General features: G+C 43.7%; 1 protein-coding gene across 4 annotated transcripts in view; it reads right to left on the minus strand.

Annotated features, from left to right (window-relative positions):
- Positions 1–4,510: 4,510 nt before the first annotated feature.
- Positions 4,511–23,227, minus strand: part of RMI1 (RecQ mediated genome instability 1) — a 32,078-nt gene continuing 13,361 nt past the window's right edge. For all 4 annotated transcript variants that reach the window (XM_077248964.1, XM_077248963.1, XM_077248962.1 and 1 more), the window contains one exon: positions 4,511–6,991. In XM_077248964.1, coding sequence (XP_077105079.1) covers positions 5,439–6,983 — 1,545 coding nt within the window. In that variant the 5' untranslated portion in view covers positions 6,984–6,991 and the 3' untranslated portion in view covers positions 4,511–5,438. The remainder of the gene's footprint in view (positions 6,992–23,227) is intronic.

Genomic DNA, 23,227 nt, shown 5'->3' on the forward strand with positions numbered 1-23,227 from the left:
TATTATTACCTTTTAGGATACATCGGGGGCTTATCTACAGCATTCCAGAATGCTGTAGATAAGCCCCTGATGCTGGTGGGCTTAGCTCACCTTCCATTGTGGGGGTGACAGGTTCCCTTTAATGATACTATTACAATACAGAGGCTCCTTTTTAAATCCAGCCAATTGGTTTAGTGGCCTAGTGGGATGGATTTTTTGGTATTTTACAGACTTCCATGCAAATTTTATTGTTTTGTTTATTGCTTTATGTAGCTGTAAAAGCGCTAATATATGCATTACATAAACTATTGAATAGTGTTTGTGTAAGGAAAAAAAAATCTAAGGCTAAACCTTCCATAGTGTATCATAGACCCCAGATAACCACTGCTGATGGGGGAAGTGAGTGCCCACACTGAGGGTGGATGTGCGAAGCAAGTAAAAAGACCCCTTATGGGTACTAGACCCAAGAGACAGTAGCTCCTTTGTGGACATCAGCTGACCCTGTGGCAAAGGTTATACCATTTACAAAAGGGGGAAATTGATATAGAAGGGTTAATGTTTGCCTTTAATTGCTAGAATGTGTTTAGTCGTGCAAGCAGTCTGGTAGTCTCCTCTTCAAGGATACTATACTTCTTTTCATATATGTTTTCAATAGTCAGGAAACAATATATTCTGGGTACATGGTAAATAACAGTCAGCATGACCTGTGGTAACAGGGGAGGGGCTGCATGAATTACATTGAGTTACATTTGTTGTAAATGGTATAAAATACTGCCTCTTGCTCCATTAGATCAGATAAAGTGACTTGCTCACAATCCGTGTGCGGTTTCCTTTTTCTCCAAGCATGCTTGTCAATGAAGGGCATAACCTCCTGATTTGGCCTCACTGGTGATCTGGCATATCTGACATTGGGTCAGAAAGCAAACAGCTGCAACAGTTTTGGGTTTATGATTTAACCCCTTCATGACCTTGGGATTTTCTGCTTTTCCGTGTTCGTTTTTCGCTTCCCTCCTTCCCAGAGCCATAACTTTATTATTTTTCCATCAATATGGCCATGTGAGGGCTTATTTTTTGCGAAACAAGTTGTACTTTTGAACAATATCATTGGTTTTAGCATGTCGTGTACTAGAAAATGGGAAAAAAATTCCAAGTGCGGTGAAATTGCAAAAAAAGTGCAATCCCACACTTGTTTTTTGTTTGGCTTTTTTGCTAGGTTCACTAAATGCTAAAACTGACCTGATATTATGATTCTCCAGGTCATTATGAGTTCATAGACACCTAATCATGTCTAGCTAGGTTCTCTTATCTAGGTGGTGAAAAAAAATTCCAAACTTTGCTAAAAAAAAAATAAATAAATTGCGCCATTTTCCGATACCCGTAGCGTCTCCATTTTTCGTGATCTGGGGTCAGGTGAGGGCGTATTTTTTGCGTGCCGAGCTGGCGTTTTTAATGGTACCATTTTGGTGCAGATACGTTCTTTTGATCACCCATTATTGCATTTTAATGCAATGTCGCGGCGACCAAAAAAAAAGTAATTCTGGGGTTTTTAATTTTTTTCTTGCTACGCCATTTAGTGATCAGGTTAGTCCTTTTTTTTATTGATAGATTGGGAGATTCTGAACGCAGTGATACCAAATATGTGTAGGTTTGCTTTATTTTTTATTGATTTATTTTGAATGGGGCGAAAGGGGGGTGATTTAAACTTTTACATCTTTTTCACATTTTTTAAACTTTTTTTTTTTTTATACTTTTGCCATGCTTCAATAGCTGGCACAACGCGATCGGCTCTGCTACATAGCAGCGATCATCAGATCGCTGCTATGCAGCAGAAATGCAGGCTTGCCATGAGCACCGACCACAGGAGGGTGCTCACAGCTAGCCGGGATCAGTAACCATAGAGGTCTCAAGGTTAACCTCAAGGTAACCTCTATGGTTACCCTTCTGATGCATCTCTGAACCCCGATCATGTGACGGGGGTCGGCGATGCGCTCATTTCCGGCCGGATGGCCGGAAGCCCCGGTTAAATGCCGCTGTCAGCGTTTGACAGCGGCATTTAACTAGTTAATAGAGGCGGGTGAATTGCGATTTCACCCGCCGCTATTGCGGGCACATGTCACCTGTTCAAAACAGCCGACATGTCCTGGCTTTGATGCGGGCTCACTGCCGGAGCCCTGCATCAAAGCGGGGGATCTGACTTCGGACGTACTATCCCGTCCGAGGTCAGAAAGGGGTTAAAAAGAGAAAACACAGTAGTTTGACAATAAATGGAATCACCCAACCACTAACCATGAGTGAAGAAAACATTTTGGTGTTATCATTCATATTCTCTGAAAAAATGCCAAGAAAGCAAAAATTCTGCCAGGGTATGTAAACTTTTGAGCACAACTGTATCTGTCACAATTATAGATCACTTTATCCCAACAGAATTCCCTCTGGTCAATCTGGAGTTTGCTACATTTGACTGACCACAGTCTGGGTTTGGCTGACCACAGTGTTTACAAGTCCATCTGTCTTGTCTGGGCCTCAGGTTATACAGAGGTTGGGGCGGCAGCAGTCAGTCATAGATTTTTGTGCATCAAAACAGTCATAACACACCTTATGTCCTACTGTAGTTTCTTTACTCCCATACTGTTGTATTTCCACTGCCACACAACACCATTTATTCACTTATTGCTCTCTTCCCTTGTCTTTTATCCAACCTCTATTCTCTTCTCAAACTTCTGTACATCAAAACATCCACACTCAGGCATGTTAGCCTTTTTAAATATTGGTTACACATCTTTCACTGCTTCCTTTCCTTCTGTCTTTTTTCAATCTGTATAGCTGTTCTGGATCCCAATGGGAGCCCTGACTGCACACAGAACAAGTTGCCCATGGCTTCAACTTATTCTCCAGACAGCTCATCTTTATTCTGCAAATGCCCTTTTAGTGTGCCTGGACCTTGTCTACGGGCCACACATAGCAAGTCAGAGCGAGCCTGTCAAGGTGTAGTGGGAAGGCTCCTTGCCTCTCACCCGGTAGCCCTACAGGATGTATCGAGAAGGCTCTTTGCATCTCACCCGTTAGATCAGCTGACTAGAATAGAAAGGCCCAGATGTGATAGGCCTCTAACCTACTAGCGCAGATCCATAGAACGAGGGAAGGCTCTTTGCCTCTCACCCACAACCAAAACCATGCTGACTAAAGATGGCTTAGATAGGAGGCCTCTAACCTACTAGATCAGCCGTGCATTTGGCTACCTCCTTTTGTTGATCTTCAATTACCTATATATCAATCACACAACTAGAAGCAGGTGACAACACACACTGATGACCAAACAATCACTTACAAGTTTCCTTCTAAAAATAGGCACCATATTTTACTTTCAACTTCCAACTTCAACTTACAATATTTCTTTCTACTTCAATACAGTACTGCTGCTTTAAACACAAATCTCCCAGCGCATACTACACCAAGAACAAAAACAATACAGAGAACTCACGCAGCGGCATCATTCACCCTCCCTTCAGGCACTTAGCGGAGATAAGAACAGAGAGGAGAAACTCACAAACAATTGCACAGCGGCATCATTCACCCCTCCCATCAGAATTTTAGTGTCCTTCACAAAGAAACAGAATGCAGCAGTTCTTAGACTTAATCAATTTCTACAAAACCTTGATCCTCTGGGAATCAAGACAGTTTCACTATACGGGCAGATCACTGCACAATTTGAATAATCTGATCCCGACTGCGTCTGGCCAAACCACATACTGAAACCTGTCCAATGTCAAACCATATATAACACGAGTTTCACTGAATCTCATATGTAAATTAAAAATATCCACGACTCATCCATCCTGGACCCTCAGCAACAATTGGATAAGAAATGATACTTATGTGATGATTCATTCATACATGCTCATTCCCAATAATTGTAATAATAATATTAGCAAATACCTCCAATTAGAAATGTATAGTTTTTCTGATCCACCAAGTCTCTCTCCTCATGTGCAGGGTATTGCAGACCTTAGGTATCCACGGTTACCACTGATACAGTGACGGTTAGTTAGTTGCTAGTGGCCGTATGGATGCCATGGATGCCTAAGGTCCTTCAATGCCTGCACATGAGGAAAGAGACATAGCGAATCAGATGAACTATACTACATTTCTAATTAAGGGTATTTGCTAATATTATTATTACACACACTACATGTTGGGATAGGATCTTGGAGATGGAAATACCCCTTTAACTCCACTGTCGACTCTACCATGTGATTTTTTTTATGGTTGCTACTATTGGCAGGCACAGTTATATGAATTTCCAGAGGATAAATATGTGTAAATTTGTGCGTTTATTACTATGCTACCACCACCTTACTATGCGACCATTGCAATATAAAATAAGGGCAAAGGTTATGGGTAGTAAGTGCTAGGTCATCTTGTGAGTCATCTGCTGTATATGATAACCAGGTAGGATGTGTACAGGTGCTTTGGATTGCTGGGTAAAGAATGGACTTCAAGTTTAGAAGAGTCTAAAAAAAAAAACTTGAAATGCTATAAAATACTTTAATCGGTCAAAAATTACATTTAGTCGGTGCAGTAAAAAACTCAAACTGTTGACATTACCAATTAACTTAATGCATTGTTCTTTTATGCCCATTGCACTTTTAAAAAAGATTGAGAACGCTCATCTTGCCAAAGCCATTTGACTTCTTGCATTTAAGTGGCAAGATTACTGTGTACTCTTCATGTATGGATTTAAATATACGGGTCCATTTAATAAACGTCTGCTGATCGGTGAACTTTTAGGGATCGACAGTTGCTTAATAACCTGTTTACACAGGCAGGCCCAATGCAAATGGCGGGCACTGAGCGATCTGTGATAGATCACTCAGTGCATATAGGCTGCCATTGTTCTCGGCAGCGCAAGTCCTTTTTACACAGGATGATGCACTGCTGAGGACGATAACCTTTTCTGCACAAGAGATCGTTACACAATCTTTCCGTGTAAACAGGCTGCCGATCTGAAAGATTATCGTGAAACGAGTGTTTTTAAGAATGCACATTCATGATAATCTTTCAGTTTAAATCCACCCAAACATATGGAAAAACTATACACTTATTAAAACCACCAACTGTAAAATACTAAATCTAATATTTTGTATATTACACAGTTGAGAAATAGAACTATAAAACCATTTACCCACTTCACCTCACTCCAAGAGGCCATCTTCCTATTGATCTTTCAAGTCTTTGCATAACATGGGCTATTTTAGTGTAAAAGGAAACATGGAAGACCTCCAGGTGCGTATTTATGGCCAGGTAGTAACAAACCAAAATGAAAATGACTCAATATGGTAATGTCCGACATCTTATAATGGCTCTTTTTCTAACAATATGAGCACATTCTAATTTCTTATTACGGTCAGTTAGTACGATTTACAAGGGGAAATAGCAGTCCTCTCAACGTCTTTATGTTCTTATGTATTTAGCCTTCTCCTCAAACTTACACTCATTTCTTCAGTGACATCCTGTAAAGTGAGCACACCTGCTTCAGATGTTGTAGGGTTGTAGGAGATGGTCATTATCCCACAGAAATCAGTCAGGAACGTCTGACACTTCTGAAGGCCACCTAACAGTTTATGCTGCTGGCTAGAATCCCGTTTAAGCCTTTTCATTTCAGGCACTGAAAAGCCTATAAGTTTGGTGAGAACTTCATTGCTAAACTCAACATCTAAGTATCCAGTGCCATCAGATATCTTGGCTTTTATACTCCAGCTGCCACTACTGCTGGCAAGATTTCCATTTAAAGTCACAATAAAGGCCTTTAACTTTACACATTGGACAGTAGCACTTGGGTAAGACAGTACAGTTGATAAGTAGGTAAATGGGGGAAGATCTAGTTGACTAGGGACTACTTCAGGTATTGATGTTTGATTAGTCAATGGAGTACTAGAAGTAATTGCTGTAGAAGCAACTATTTCTGGAGATGAACGGATCGTGATCTCATCTTGCCCCATTGCCATCTCTTCTAATTCCCTCTGAATTTCTTCCTCTAAAAATAAATCATCATCTAAATCATAAGCCTCGTCCATGGTATTTGAAGCAGGAATGGGTTCATTGGAAGCTGTGACATGTGCGCGACCAATATTGGATACTTGTGTCCGTTGGCGATCCACATAGGAGATCCTTGAACTGTGACTTGAATTTTCAGATCTACTGTAATAGCCACTGTCAGGAACTGTATTATTATTGATTGAGAATTCCTCATTCTCACCAAGACCTGCTAGAAGATCTTCATCTGTTAAGTCTAATGCTTCCACAATTGCCTCTTGTGGCCTTGATGTAACTTGATTTTGCACTGGTGTTCGTTGGGGTACAGCATCTTCTTCCATACCAATCAGTCTTGAAAGAACTTTATCTTGTGCATATTCTGCCACCAGAGCTTCCACTTCACCTCCAAGAACTTTCACATTTTCGGATTTAAGGAGAAGTACACCTAGACGGCAAGATATAGTACCCTGTAACAGGATTTTTGTTCCTGGTGGAAGTCCAGCATGAAGCACTTGTACAGTTTGGTACTCCATTCCCTGAAGGTTCTGAACGCCATCCGTTAACTGTAGCATGAGCATTCGGGATGGTTTTGACTCCCAGGAATGTTGAGTCGCTTGTGTTGTAGCTGTAACCTGATCATTTGCATTTTCCCTTCCTCTCAATTTCTGCAGTTGAGAGTATGCAGGCTGACTGACGTCAACCAAAGAATCTATCTGTATTGCATAAAACCCACTTAGTTCAGATTTTAGGGAATCCAAGACACCTGCCGGCAGAACTTGCTGTTCCAAGTCTCTTAGATCAGTAAGTAGCCATTGTTCAAAAACTTGTTTATTGATGACAGCCTGAGACAGAGATGAACCTCCATTTTCTTCCTGAATCCAGCCAATGCAAGCTTCTAACCAAGGATCTGGAACTTTAATATGCCAGGTTGATGACAGCCATGTCCTCACTCTATTAGCACAGGCACTCATTTTGAAACCTAGGACAAAAATATATATATATTATGAGCACTTTTATCTGAAGAACAAGGTTTCAAAACCACAGTCAGTCATTCTAATGGAGTCCACGATTGGAGGCAGAGTCGGGGGGCTTCCATACACATTGGTTATCCATTCCCACCAAAATCAGGGGGGGTTCAGCCAACTTTAATGTATATGGAGACTTTTCAAAAACAGCGCCACCACTGACCATTGATAGTGTCTGGAATTGCAACTCAGTCAAATTTAATTAAATGTAGCGGAGCTGAAGTACCACATGCAACCCATTATCAGGGGTGGTGCCATTTCTGAATGAAAACAGTTTTCTCTACTGCAGATACATCAATTCTCTGAATGTTGAGCACCACTGATTGGCAGCTTTCCGTGTACACTGTGCATAGGCAGAAAGCTGCCAATTAGTGGTGGTGCGGTTATACAGAACCCATGAATATGCTTGACTAACTAGCAGCAGGTTTACTAGCCTCTAGTGATAATCTCCTGCTGATAAAACTGATTTTACAAAAACGACTGCAACCAACCTAGTAAATTATACATCGCTGGAACCAGGGTCTCAGCCATATATCATCCTGCTCTCAGACTAGGTGACAAATACCCAGTGACAGATTCCCTTTAGGCCAGTCTCACACGTCCAGATAATTCCGGTACCGGAAAAATCGGTACCGGAGTTATCCGTGTCCGTGTGCTCTTGTGGCACATCAGTGTGGCACACGTGCGGCAGCCCATGTGCCCACTGAGGACCACACGGACCGTGCAGGAGACAGCGCTAGAGATAAGCGCTGTCCCCTGCATCTGGTGCTGAAGCCGGAATTCATCCCTTCTCTCCAGCAGCGTTCGCTGGAGAGAAGGAATGAAAAATCATTTTTTTTGTGTGTGTGTGGTTAAAATCAAGTTCCCGGCAACCTCCCCCCTCCCACCCCCTGTGCGCCCGCCCGCTGGAAATAAAATACTCTCCCAGCTCCCTCGATGCTTCCTCTCAGCGCCGCAGCTTCTTCCTGTATGAGCGGTCACGTGGTACCGCTCATTACAGTGATGAATATGCGGCTCCACCCTTATGGGAGGTGGAGCCGCATATTCGTCACTGTAATGAGCGGCACCACGTGACCGCTCATACAGGACAAGCTGCGACGCTGAGAGGAAGCATCGAGGGAGCTGGGTGAGTATTTTATTTCCAGGGGGCGGGTGCACAGGGGGTGGGAGGTGTCAAAGATCTTTATTTTAAAGACAAAAATAATAAAAAAAAACATTGATTTTTCATTCCTTCTCTCCAGCAATCGCTGCTGGAGAAGGGATGAATGGCGGCTTCAGCACCACGCTGGGGGGACAGCGCTTACTGTAGCGCTGTCTCCTGCACGGCACACGGACTGTACACAGACAGCATCCGTGTGTGGTACGTGTTTTACACGGACCCATTGACTTTAATGGGTCCGTGTGATCCGTGCGCTCCCACGAACACAGACATGTCTCCGTGTTTTTCAAACGGACACACGGTCCGTGAAAACACGCTGACATGTGCAGAGACACATTGATTTTAATGTGTCTACGTGAGTCAGTGTCTCCGGTACGTGAGAAAACTGTCACCACACGTACCGGAGCCACTGACGTGTGAAACCAGCCTTAAACTCTGGGCATTTAATCTCCATGCTGTCTTTACAAACGGTGGCATCTGCATACAGGTGCCAGCATATTTGCTACCTTGGCAAATGTGATAGCGATATGACCCCAAAAAGGATCAAAGTACAGCAGTTATGTTTGGGAACATTTCCAAGTGAAATTTGTTCTATAGGAACCAGTTGTACAGAGCATGTGTGATGATGCTCATTGGACTTGATGACAGGAGAAGGTTTGCAAGCTTCTGGTCCGGCAGCCATGGAGTATCAACATGTCCTACGAATATTTTTGTTCACCTCTAATGACCCTCCAACATGTCAAACAATAGTGATTTTGTAACAACCAAATTTCATCTGTGCTAAAATGACACTATCACTCAAATGTCACTACATGGGCCAATCCAGATGGAGCACATTTGTCCCTCTGCATTGCAAATTTTACTGCTATACGTGAACAGCGGTTAGAGAACCTAATTCAGTAGCATCGTATGGCAATCAGGTGTTTATTTTCATTTATTTTCAGCATGAAATTCACATAGAAATCCAAAAGAAATCCTCCATGTCTGATCAAGCAGTCAGAGTCAGCATAAACTACCCATAGGATCGGAACATTTTATGCCCAGACAGAACCATTAAAAAACCCACATATATTATAGCTACAATTTATGCCACCATTTTGGCTGTGCTTCACAAAGATATCCAAATGTGAAAAGTTAAACATACATAAGCAGCGTCGGACAGGAGCACCTTGGGCCCACCAGAGAAAATCATTCTTGGGGCCCACTATATAGCTACATAGAAATAGATACACCACCAATTGTGTGGTAAAAAGCGCTAATATCAGGGTATAATATAAGGTAGTTCACGTCTTAATTATGTAGCAAGGGTTGGGGTAGCCCCCTCACAGAATATAATGTAGCCCCCTCATAAAATATAATGCGGTCCCCTCTCATAGAATATAATGCAGCACTCCACAAAATATAATGCAACCCCCTCAGGTATGACGCAGTCCCCACCATAGAATATAATGTAGCACCCCCCATAGGGTATAATGCAGCCCCCCTCATATAGTATAATGCAACCCACCACAGACTATAATGTAGTCCCGAGAGAATGCAGTTCCACCACAGCATATAATGCAGCCCCCCCATAGAGTATACTGTAGCCCTCTCATATAGTATGATGTAGCCCCCATAATATAATGTAGTCCCAAGAGAATAATGCAGCCCCACCACAGAATATAATGCAGCCCCCCATAGAGTATACTGTAACCCCTCATATAGTATGATGTAGCCCCCCATAATATAATGTAGTACCCCGAGTATAATGCAGTCCCCCCACAGAATATAATGTAGCCCCCCAGGGCCGTATTTAGAGTTTCTGCTGCCCTAGGCACTTTTAGTGCTGCCTCCCCCTTTGGTGAGTATGACACTATCGGCAGTGACTTTGGCAAGAATCGCTGATGTGAAAGTCGCCTTTTGCAGCAGATCCAGCAGTTTTTCTGCATCTGCCGCGTAACGGATCACTTACAGCAACACTGCGTTCGGCCTCATTCATTCCCTATGGGATTTGCGGCACTTGCCGTGATCTGGCAAATGTGGTACCATACCTCCCAACTTTTGAAGAAGGGAAGGAGGTATAAAGTTTGTGGCGCGCGTAGTGCGCCGCGACAAATTTTAGGCCACGCCTCTGACCACACCCATTTCACTAGTCACACCCATATCCACAGCCATTTAGCACTGCTGATCACACTGTTTTATATACAATAATTATAGACAAAAAAATGTGCTCCATACTGTATAATGGCCACACATGATACTCAATACTGTATAACGGCCACCACACATGATGCTCCATAGTGTATAATGGCCACACATGATGCTCCATAGTGTATAATGGCCACACATGATGCTCCATAATGTATAATGGCCACACAGTGCTCCATACTGTATAATGGCCACACATAGTGCTCCATACTGTATAAAGGCCACACATAGTGCTCCATACTGTATAACGGCCACACACAGTGCTCCATACTGTATACTGATCCCACATGATGCTCAATATTGTATAATGGCCACAAATGATGCTCTACTGTATAACGGCCACACATGATGCTCCATACTGTATAATGTCCATTGGCGACACATGATGCTCCATACTGTATAACGGCCACATATGATGCTCAATACTGTATAATGGCCACACACAGTTCTCCATACTGTATAATGATCCCACATGATGCTCAATACTGTATAATGACCCCCCCCTCCTGTATGCATGGCTCATCCTCCTCCCATCCCATATGCATGGCTCATATCCCCCCCTGTATGCATGGCTCATATTCCCCCCCTGTATGCATGGCTCATATTCCCCCCCCACATGATGCTCAATACTGTATAATGACCCCCCCTCCTGTATGCATGGCTCATCCTCCTCCCATCCCATATGCATGGCTCATATCCCCCCTGTATGCATGGCTCATATTCTCCCCCCCCTGTATGCATGGCTCATATTCCCCCCCTGTATGCATGGCTCATATTCGCCCTCCTGTATGCATGGCTCATATTCCCCCCCCCCCGTATGCATGGCTCAAATTCCCCCTCCTGTATGCATGGCTCATATTCCTTCCCCCCTGCATGCATGGCTCATATTCCCCCTCCTGTATGCGTGGCTCATATTCCCCCTCCTGTATGCGTGGCTCATATCCCCCCCTGTATGCATGGCTCATATTCCCCCCCCCCCGTATGCATGGCTCATATTCCCCCCCCTGTATGCATGGCTCATATTCCCCTCCCACATGATGCTCAATACTGTATAATGACCCCCCCTCCTGTATGCATGGCTCATCCTCCTCCCATCCCATATGCATGGCTCATATCCCCCCCTGTATGCATGGCTCATATTCCCCCCCTGTATGCATGGCTCATATTCCCCCCCCGTATGCATGGCTCATATTCCCCCCCTGTATGCATGGCTCATATTCGCCCTCCTGTATGCATGGCTCATATTCCCCCCCCCCCCGTATGCATGGCTCAAATTCCCCCTCCTGTATGCATGGCTCATATTCCTTCCCCCCTGCATGCATGGCTCATATTCCCCCTCCTGTATGCGCGGCTCATATCCCCCCCTGTATGCATGGCTCATATTCCCCCCCCCCCCGTATGCATGGCTTATATTCCCCCCCCCGTATGCATGGCTCAAATTCCCCCTCCTGTATGCATGGCTCATATTCCTTCCCCCCTGCATGCATGGCTCATATTCCCCCTCCTGTATGCGTGGCTCATATCCCCCCCTGTATGCATGGCTCATATCCCCCCCCTGTATGCATGGCTCATATTCCCCCCCCCCGTATGCATGGCTTATATTCCCCCCCCCCGTATGCATGGCTTATCTCTCCGCTCCCCCTCCTGCTCCCATCTTGCATGGCGCGTCGGCTTATGCCCTCCTTCATCCCCCCCGTCCCTCATACTCACCTGTCCCACACCGCGCGGCCGCGCCGACATCCCTCTGCCTCTGTCCCGACTCCCGGCGCAGCACCTTCTTCCTGCGTGAGCGGTCATGTGATACCGCTCATTAAGGTAATTAATATGCGCATATTCATGACCTTAATGAGCGGTACCATGTGACCGCTCATTCAGGACGAGCTGCAGCCGCCGAGACCAGGCATCGCTGGAGCAGGCTTAAGTGACAATCTTGGGCACATTACGGATAGAAAAGATGACCAGACAAAATATTTTCTATTACTTTATAAAAGAGTGCTCTTTCAGATGTTGTTTGCAGACTAAATTCATGGCCAGAACAGAATAGAGGACGCAAACTTTTAGGCCAGGTCTCTAATGTCTTATATTACTATGTCAACTGACATGCGATATGTATTCTGTATGTGTCATAAATGTGGGGAGAGAGCGACCTGTAAAGTGATTAAAATGACAAAAATCCAACACTGCTGAAATGTCATGTCTGCAAAAATAAATAACATATGTATGGTACATACGAAATGTCATGTTAAACGTTATAAATCCGTGATATCACAATGCAATATGTTATAATTGATGAGGGACAGTCCTTGTGCGATAATCGCAGACGTTAAAATTGTAGTAGAGCCTGATCATAGGTAAGACTATTAGGCCACGTTCACACCATCAGTATTTGGTGCATTTTTTACCTCAGACAAAAATCAGGAGTGGGACAATCAGAGGAAAAGTATAATAGAAACACGTCACCACTTCTGTATTATCACCCACTCCTGGTTTTGGCTTACAAATACTGAGGTAAAATACTGACCAAATACTGACACCATTAGGCTACATATACAGAACACTTTAGACGGATCTTGATTTTATTGGAAGGAAATTTGACGAAAATTAGTACAATTCTGGAGCATCGTTTCTCCGGGTTGTGCTGTTCCTGTTATTCCCAACAGAAAATGACTAAATTGTTAACTGGGTGTCACCATTTGAGGACATATCCCTAAACACTGACCAATCAATGCAAACAAAGAAGATTGACAACAGGATGTGACTTTTTAAATTTTAAAAAGAATAAGGCTATGTTCACATGGCATTTTTTCCCCCACGTTCAGTGGATGTTAGGCTACGTTCACATTTGCGTTGTGCGGCGCAGCGTCGGCGACGCAACGCACAACGCATGCAAAACGCAGCTTTTTGTGAAGCATGCGTCCAATTTTGGCATGATTTTCAGCGCAAAAAAAATGCATCATGCAGCGTCCTGTGCGCCCTGACGCTTGCGCCAAAAATGACGCATGCGTCACAAAACGCAAGACAACACATGTCCATGCACCCCATGTTAAATATAGGGGCGCATGACGCATGCACTGCTGTGCGTCGCCGAGCCTGCGCCCGACGCAACGCAAATGTGAACGTAGCCTTAGGGCGTACAATTGGGGCATAAGCTTTAATGGGGCTATTGACAATAACCCCTTCATGACCTTGGGATTTTCCGTTTTTCCGTGTTCGTTTTTTGCTCTCCACCTTCCCAGAGCCATAATTTTTTTATTTTTCGATCAATATGGCCATGCTAGGGCTTATTTTTTGCGAAACGAGTTGTACTTTTGAACGACATCATTGGTTTTACCATGTTGTGCACAAGAAAACGGGTAAAAAATTCCAAGTGCGGTGAAATTGCAAATAAAGTGCAATCCCACACTTTTTTTTTGTTTGGCTTTTTTTACTAGGTTCAGTAAATGCTAAAACTGACCTGTCATGATTCTCTAGGTCATTACAAGTTCATAGACAGCAAACATGTATAGGTTCTCTTTTATCTAAGTGGTGAAAAAAAATTCCAAACTTTGCTTAAAAAAAAAATAATATTAATTTGCTCCGTTTTCCGATACCCGTAGGGTCTCCATTTTTCATGATCTGGGGCCGCTTGAGGGCTTATTTTTTTGCGTTCCAAGCTGACGTTTTTATTGATACCATTATTGTGCAGATACGTTCTTTTGATCGCCCGTTATTGCATTTTAATGCAATGTCGCGGCAACCAAAAAACGTAATTCTGGTGTTTCAAATTTTTTTCTCACTACGCCATTTAGTGATCAGGTTAATCCTTTTTTTTATTGATAGATCGGGCGATTCTGAACGCGGTGATACTAAATATGTGTAGGTTTGATTTTTTTTATTGTTTTATTTTGAATGGGGCGAAAGGGGGGTGATTTAAACGTTTATATTTTTTTATTTTTTCACATTTTTTTTTAACTTTTTTTTTTGCTTTTGCCATGTTTCAATAGCCTCCATGGGAGGCTAGAAGCTGGCACAACTCGATCGGCTCAGCTACATGGGAGCGATTATCAGATCGCTCCTATGTAGCTGAATTCCTGCATTGCTATGAGCGCCGACCACAGGGTGGCGCTCATAGCAATCCGGCATCAGCAACCATAGCGGTCTCAAGGACCTCTATGGTTACTATGCAGACACATCGCTGACCCCCAATCATGTGACGGGGGTCGGCGATGCGCTCATTTCCGGCCCGATGGCCAGAAGCGCCGGTTAAATGCTGCTATTGCGGGCACATGTCAGCTGTACAAAACAGCTGACATGTTCCGGCTTTGATGCGGGCTCACCGCCGGTCAGAAAGGGGATAATGATGCAGATGGAGTCACAGTGTGCTCAGTTATACATCATTATCCAGGTTATATGCCTTTTGAAGGTGGGCAGCAAGGCGTAGTCGACAAGACCTTGTTGACTGCTTTCAATAGGAGTATACAGTATACAAAATTATTTCCAAGAAAGTGTTTGTTGTGATAGTGTAGCAACTTTTGCAACGAAATAGGTAAACTAAAAACTGCAACTGACCCTGCCGATTCCTGTAAAGACTAGAGATCCTGAACTTGCAGTCCCTAGTGGTTCCTGCGTGAGCAGTGATAGTCCTAACCACAGATTATATAGCAACTCAGACCAATGCTACCTGAAAGGCTGTCGAGCACTTCACATTCCTCCTAAAGAACTAGAAGGCAGAGCAGAGTGCAAATTACCTACTGAAGGGAAAGTGTGCTGGAATAGAAAGAGATCCAAGGGTGACTAAAACAAAGACAAAATACAAAATAAAGGATTAAGAGTGTACTGTAAAGAGTATATGCTGCCAACTTCCTAAAAAGAAACAGAAGATAGGTGCAGGGTAAAGAAAATACACAGCAGAGAGATAGGCCCTAGCTGGTCTTTCACTGACTAGATTAAAGTACACAGTATGGCTAGACATCCTGACCAGCAGGAAATATCTGCAGAGGGAAAGTATATAAAGCCACACCCGAAAGGTGATAGGGCAGACAAATGAGTAAATGAACACACCGGTTACCCTAAAAAAGACTGAAGCAAGGATAACGGAAACTAAACACCTAGAGAAAAAGTATATCTGGTGTGGCTCGGCAGAGAAGCCGACCACAAAGCACAGGCTCAAGGGTTCGAACCCAGATGCATGACACAAAACACACTGTGACTCAGTTTGCAGCATTACTGTCAATAGCCCCGTCAGCCCATACGCCCGAATCCCATTATGAGGGGATTTGGATGCAAGACCCGACAAAGAACATATGCTAGAACACTGTGAACATTGCCTAACAGAGGGAGACCAAAATGCAAAACTGTAAAAACAGGATGTTACAGAATAATTGATTACTTAGAAAATACAAAGTCCCTAAAAGCGAGATGGCACAGGTCCTCTCTGAACGTTCCCTATAAATACTGAAAAGGAATATGGTCCAGATAGTTTACCTCAATTATACAAATATACATTTTCCATGCTTTTTAAATAAACAGGAGCATCTTTTGCATACACAGGCATTGCTTTTCTAACATCTGTTGTCGGAGGCATTTTGTAAATATGCAAATAGGTGTATTGTGCCCGTCTACGGCTTTTATGAATCGGTGCTTATACAATACCTTTGTGTGGGAGGCACAATAAAGAGAGAATGTTTCAAGCAACAATTTATTCTAAATTACTAAATGACGAAATTTTGATGATGTTTCTATCACATTGTAAACCCTTTTGGGTGACATTTGCTAAGATTCACTGCTCTGTACTTAAGATGAGGGTGTTTCTTCACATTTCCAGAGCCAAGACTACTGCGGCAGTACTTTACTCCACCAATTAATATTCTGCATCCTTGTTGCAATGGCAACCAAGGCAAACTGCCTGGCAGAGGGAGGAGGGCAGCCTTTCCTCACTCGGAGCTGCCAGGTGGTAACCTTATGGGTCGGTATTTGATCACTAAAAATATAGAAAATATTTTCTTATTATCCAGGCATTAAAGCATGGCTTATTTCATTTTTTAAAAACATGAATCTTTTGTAAAAAAAAAAATAAAAAAATTAATTCTTGCCAGACAACCCTTTTGGTACATAAGCCATATTGGCTCACACAGAACCCGTTGGCATATATATGCAAAGGACCCTTTAGCACTGTGTGTTGCCATATGATACCGCCGTGAGGACTGTGCTTTTCTCTAGAGCATTGCTTCTATGATAGAACACCTCATTAGTCTAGCATGTGTTGAGGAGTGCCCCCCCCCCCCATCAACCTCCATAAAGGATCACGCTACGTAGCCCTGATTCACCAAAACTGATGCTTATGCCAGTCATGATGAGGTGACGCTCCCGATCCATGGAGTCGCATATACTGCTTAGTGAATGAGAAGAGTTGGGCAAGTGGCAAACACCTTTGTGGGCACCTCTCCACAAGTCCTACTCCAGTCCCTGTTGGAATGAATTAATTTGACAAGCGGCGTTGGCCGCACCCCCATCCCAACTCTGCCCACTTTGTCGAAGCTGGGAAAAAAATGACATGAATGACAAATGTTGCAAAATGTCTTGCAAAGACTCGAATTGCGCCAAAATTTGGCGACTTTTCAAAAGTTGTCTTTTATGCAAAAATACTAGCTGAAACTTTTGATGAATCAGGCTCTTTTTTCAAATACATGAAGCCTTAGGCCGGCGTCACACTGGCGAGTTTTACGGACGTAAGAGCGCAGAAATTACGTCCGTAAAACTCGCAAAATAAACGGCACAATTATTCTCAATGGGGCTGCTCCTATCAGCCGTATATTACGGATCCGTAATATACGGCTTTCTACGGCCGTAGAAAATCGCTGCATGCTGCGTTTGTCAGCGTATTGCGCAAAAAATTCGCCAATGAAAGTCTATGGGGGCGAGAAAAATACAGATTCCACACGGACCAGCAGTGTGACTTGCGAGAAATACGCAGCGGTGTTAGTGAAAAGTCGGTAATTCAATTGCCGGCTTTTCATTTCTCCTGCACAAACCCGACAGGATATGAGACATGGTTTACATACAGTAAACCATCTCATATCCCCTTTTTTTTTGCATATTCCACACTACTAATGTTAGTAGTGTGTATGTGCAAAATTTCAGCGCTGTAGCTGCTAAAATAAAGGGTTAAATGGCGGAAAAAATTGGCGTGGGCTCCCGCGCAATTTTCTCCGCCAGAATGGTAAAGCCAGTGACTGAGGGCAGATATTAATAGCCAGGAGAGGGTCCATGGTTATTGCCCCCCCCCCGTGGCTAAAAACATCTGCCCCCAGCCACCCCAGAAAAGGCACATCTGGAAGATGCGCCTATTCTGGCACTTGGCCACTCTCTTCCCACTCCCTGTAGCGGTGGGATATGGGGTAATGAAGGGTTAATGCCACCTTGCTATTGTAAGGTGACATTAAGCCAGATTAATAATGGAGAGGCATCAATTATGTCACCTATCCATTATTAATCCAATTGTATTAAAGGGTTAAAAAACACACACACACACACACATGATTTAAAAGTATTTTAATGAAATAAACACAGCGGTTGTTTTAATATTTTATTGCTCTCTCAATCCATTTGCAGGCCCTCGCTTGGCAAAATAATAAACGCACAAGATACATACCCTCAGCTGAACCGTCACGTCCCACGATGTAATCCATCTGAAGGGGTTAAAATAATTTACAAGCAGGAGCCCTGCTAATGCAGCGGTGTGCTCGTGCTTGTAATTCCCCGGCGAATGAATGAAATGTAGGTCATTGACCTACATTTCCTTCAGTCGCGGTGATGCGCCCCCTGGTGGATGTCCTCATATGACCTGGAGCGTGGGAAAAAGTTCCCAGGCTGCAGTTCATGAGAACATCCAGCAGGGGCGCATCACCGCGACTCAATGTAAGTATAAATCACTCTGCTTTCCTTTCAGCACCCGGGGATTACAGGCACGAGCGAGTGGTTTATCGCAGCTCGTGCCGGTAATATTAGTTAACCCCTTCAGATGGATTACCTCGTGGGACGTGATCGGACATCAGAAGGTATGTATCTTGTGCGTTTATTGTTTTGCCAAGCGAGGGTCTGCAAATGGATTGAGCGAGCAATAAATTATTAAAACAACCGCGGTGTTTATTTCATTAAAATACTTTTAAATCATGTGTGTGTGTGTGTGTTTTTTAACCCTTTCAAACAATTGGATTAATAATGGATAGGTGACATAATTGACGCCTCTCCATTATTAATCTGGCTTAATGTCACCTTACAATAGCAAGGTGGCATTAACCCTTCATTACCCCATATCCCACCGCTACAGGGAGTGGGAAGAGAGTGGCCAAGTGCCAGAATAGGCGCATCTTCCAGATGTGCCTTTTCTGGGGTGGCTGGGGGCAGATGTTTGTAGCCACGGGGGGGCCAATAACCATGGACCCTCTCCTGGCTATTAATATCTGCCCTCAGTCACTGGCTTTACCATTCTGGCGGAGAAAATTGCGCGGGAGCCCACGCCAATTTTTTCCGCCATTTAACCCTTTATTTTAGCAGCTACAGCGCTGAAATTTTGCACATACACACTACTAACATTAGTAGTGTGGAATATGCAAAAAAAAGGGGGATATGAGATGGTTTACTGTATGTAAACCATGTCTCATATCCTGTCGGGTTTGTGCAGGAGAAATGAAAAGCCGGCAATTGAATTACCGGCTGTTCACAGATATCGCGCTGAATGAAATCTAAATACAGAATATATATATATGTGTCTCAATGACATATATATATATATATATATATATATATATATATATATATATATATACTGTATATATCTTTTAATGAACATTTGAGCACATAAATCCATTAGATGTCGGTTTTGCAAGCCTGCGCGAAAATCTCGCAGTACGGATGCCATACGGATTACATACGGAGGATGCCATGCGCAAAATACGCTGACACACCCTGACTACGGATCAATATTTTGGGAACATTTCTCCGTATTACGGCCGTAGTACGGACGTATAATATGTGGCGCATTGTCTTACGCCAAGTGTGACGCCGGCCTTATACTGGTATTTAAATGGGTCGTCTTATTCTAGGAGCTTAGCAGCACACCGCTCCTCTGCCTCCTGCTTGCGCTCCTGAAGATTGACAGTTCAGGTTGGTGGTATGGATAAGCAAAAATGCACCCAAAACGGTGCCTGTTCAGCATCCGAGGAGAGATCTGCAGAGGTGCCTAGGAATTCTGGCAACAAGCAGCAAACTATAGAATTAAAGGGAACCTGTCACCCCCCCAGGCTTTTGTAACTAAAAGAGCCACCTTGTGCAGCACTAATGATGCATTTTGACAAGGTGGCTCTTTTAGTTCTGGTCCCTGGCACTGCTGCAATAATCGCTTTTGAAATTTGCCCCTCATACCGTGAAATCACCAGGGAGGCAGGTCTTTGCCTCCTAATCCAGACGCCTCACAGCCGTCACTCAGAGCCTCTGCGCGCCGGGCGCCGCCTCCTCTTCCTTCACTAGCGTTCCTGGCGCCTGCGCTATTTTTTTGGGGGGGCATGCGCAGTTGCGCTGCCCTTCGAACTTACAGTGCAGGCGCCGGGGACGCTAATGAAGGAAGAGGAGGTGGCACCCGGCACGCAGAGGCCCTGAGTGACGGCTGGGAGGCATCTGGATTAGGGGGGAAAGACCTGCCCCCCTGGCGATTTCAAGGTAGGAGGGACAAATTTCAAAAACAATTATTTCAGCAGTGCCAGGGACCAGAACTAAAAAAGCCACCTTGTCAGAATGCAGCATTAGTGCTGCACAAGATGGCTCTTTTAGTTACAAACGCCTGGGGGGTGACAGGTTCCCTTTAAACATCCCTCTGTTCTTGCGAATGGATAATATGCATTGTTGCTCCGTCATCACAGGTACCATAGTGGAATTAACATGCTTTTGAATCAGCCTAGAAAATAGAAACCAAACTCCACGTGTTACATGCAGATTTTGTGGCAGATTGCTATAGATGAAAAGTGCAGTGAAAATTTGCTGAATTTCTGCAACATATGCCATTCTGGGGATTTGAAAATCTGTACATCAATAATAAGTTGCGGATGTTTTACGATGTAAATGATTGGGATTTGTTACATCTACTGCCACTGATTTTGGGATCTGGTATTGGATGCAATACTGACGTTAGAGCCAGCCAATAGCAATCAGCGGCTATGAAGGCAGCGTTCTGTCTACACTGACAGAGGCGCAGAGCTCACTGATTGGCTGGCAGGTTGTCTATGTAACATAGTAGTCGCAATCAATGCCAGACACCTGGAGCAGTAGTGGAGACTCATCTGTGAACCCCAAGACAATGAATACAGTGCCATTAAGGCTGAGCATTAGCTGAAAGGGAACAACTAATTTAAAGGGTATGGGAGTAGGATCTGTGGGCAGCAACTTATAGATCAGGAGGAGCTGAACAAATTTCTATATAGGTGAAGAAATATTCAGTGCAAATTGTATAGTATACAATGAAGTCCCTCCTCATTCTTGGTTTAGGAGTCCAAGAGGCGGGCCTGATCAATCTGTATATATGCATACTCACACAAGGAACGCCTCAACCATGGACATCAACCTAGAAGGAGCAGGGACATTACTAAAATGCACCATGTTGCACGAAGTTCTACTGAATGTTTGAGCAAAACAATAAATCAAGCTGGTCAGCTCCTTTTTGAAAACATGCTGTCGATACGTGTTACACTTAAAATTAATTCATTTAATTTGTCTTTTGCTTTCCCCAGCAAGAGCAAAATACAGTAGGTTGTGGGGCATATACAGCAGGTGAAAAAAGCCTTCAGTCCGACCCCCGCTGAATGTATGCTCTGCTGTGCATCATTTTTGAGAATGTGTATGCCTACTCAAGCGTAGTAGACTGCGTCTGTGTATCTACCTCCAGAAGGCATATAAACCGATAATGATGCACCATTATGGTCAATGGCCCCATCGTTGCACATGTCCGAATCAAGCTTTGTTGGGGGTTCGGACAGAAGCCCCAAACGAGGCCACCGAATGGGTGCCTGAACGTAATTTGGATGCACTCTTACGGAAATTTAATACCTTAACCCCTTCATGACCCAGCCTATTTTGTCCTTAAAGGGAACCTGTCACCCCCAAAATCGAGGGTGAGCTAAGCCCACCGGCATCAGGGGCTTATCTACAGCATTCTGTAGATAAGATCTCCCATCTTCATAGGATGACGTCCTCTTCTGGTCTTCAAGCTGTGGCTCCAGCGCACGCGTACTTTGTCTGCCCTGTTGAGGGCAGAGCAAAGTACTGCAGTGCGCAGGCGCTGGGAAAGGTCAGAGAGGCCTGGCCCCTGCGCACTGCAGTACTTTGCTCTGCCCTCAACAGGAGCCGCAGCATGAAGACAAGAAGAGGACCGGACCCGGACCGCCCCTGGGTGAGTATAATCTAACCTCTTTTTCTTATCTTTTAGGATACATCAGGGGCTTATCTACAGCATTCCAGAATACTGTAGATAAGCCCCTGATGCTGGTGGGCTTAGCTCACCCTCGATTTTGGGGGTGACAGGTTCCCTTTAATGACCTGTCCATTTTTTGCAATTCTGGCCAGTGTCCCTTTATGAGGTAATAACTCAGGAACGCTTCAACGGATCGTATCGATTCTGAGATTATTTTTTCGTGAAATATTGGGCTTTATGTTAGTAGTAAATTTAGGTCGATAATTTTTGCGTTTGTGAAAATATTCAAATTTTGAATTTTTATTCTCTTAAACCAGAGAGTTATATGACACAAAATAGTTAATAAACAACATTACCCACATGTGTACTTTACATCAGCACAATTTTGGAAACAACATTTTTTTTTGCTAGGAAGTTATAAGGGTTAAAATTTGACCAGCGATTTCTGATTTTTAAAACAAAATTTACAAAACCATTTTTTTTTAGGGACCACCTCACATTTGAAGTTAGTTTGAGGGGTCTATATGGCAGAAAATACCCAAAAGTGACACCATTCTAAAAACTGCACCCCTCAAGGTGCTCAAAACCACATTCAAGAAGTTTATTAACCCTTCAGGTGCTTCACAGCAGCAGAAGCAACATGGAAGGAAAAAATGAACATTTCACTTTTTAGTCACAAAAATGATCTTAGCAACAATTTTTTTTATTTTCCCAAGCGTAAAAGGAGAAACTGGACCCCGAAAGTTAATGTAAATTTTGTCCTGAGTACGCCGATACCCCATATGTGGGAGGGGACCACTGTTTGGGCGCACGACGGGGCTCGGAATGGAAGGAGCGCCATTTGACTTTTTGAATGAAAAATTGGCTCCAATCTTTAGCGTACACCATGTCGCGTTTGGAGAGTCCCTGTGTGCCTAAATATTGGAGCACCCCCACAAGTGACCCCATTTTGAAAACTAGACCTCTCAAAGAACTCATCTAGATGCATAGTGAGCACTTTGAACCCCCAGGTGCTTCACAAATTGATCCGTAAAAATGAAAAAGTACTTTTTTTTTTTCACAATAAATTTCTTTTAGCCTCAATTTTTTCATTTTCACACCGGCTACAGGATAAAATGGATCCTAAAATTTGTTGGGCAATTTCTCCTGAGTACACCGATACTGCATATGTGGGGGTAAACCACTGTTTGGGCACACGGCAAGGCTCGGAAGGGAAGGAGTGCCATTTGACTTTTGAATGAAAAATTTGCTCCAATCGTTAGCGGACACCATGTCGCGTTTGGAGAGCCCATGTGCCTAAACATTGGAGCTCCCCCACAAGTAACTCCATTTTGAAAACTAGACCTCCCAAGGAACTAATCTAGATGTGCGATGAGCACTTTGAACCCCCAAGTGCTTCACAGA

Source organism: Ranitomeya variabilis, chromosome 1, assembly GCF_051348905.1.
Source record: "Ranitomeya variabilis isolate aRanVar5 chromosome 1, aRanVar5.hap1, whole genome shotgun sequence".
NCBI classification, from domain to species: domain Eukaryota; kingdom Metazoa; phylum Chordata; class Amphibia; order Anura; family Dendrobatidae; genus Ranitomeya; species Ranitomeya variabilis.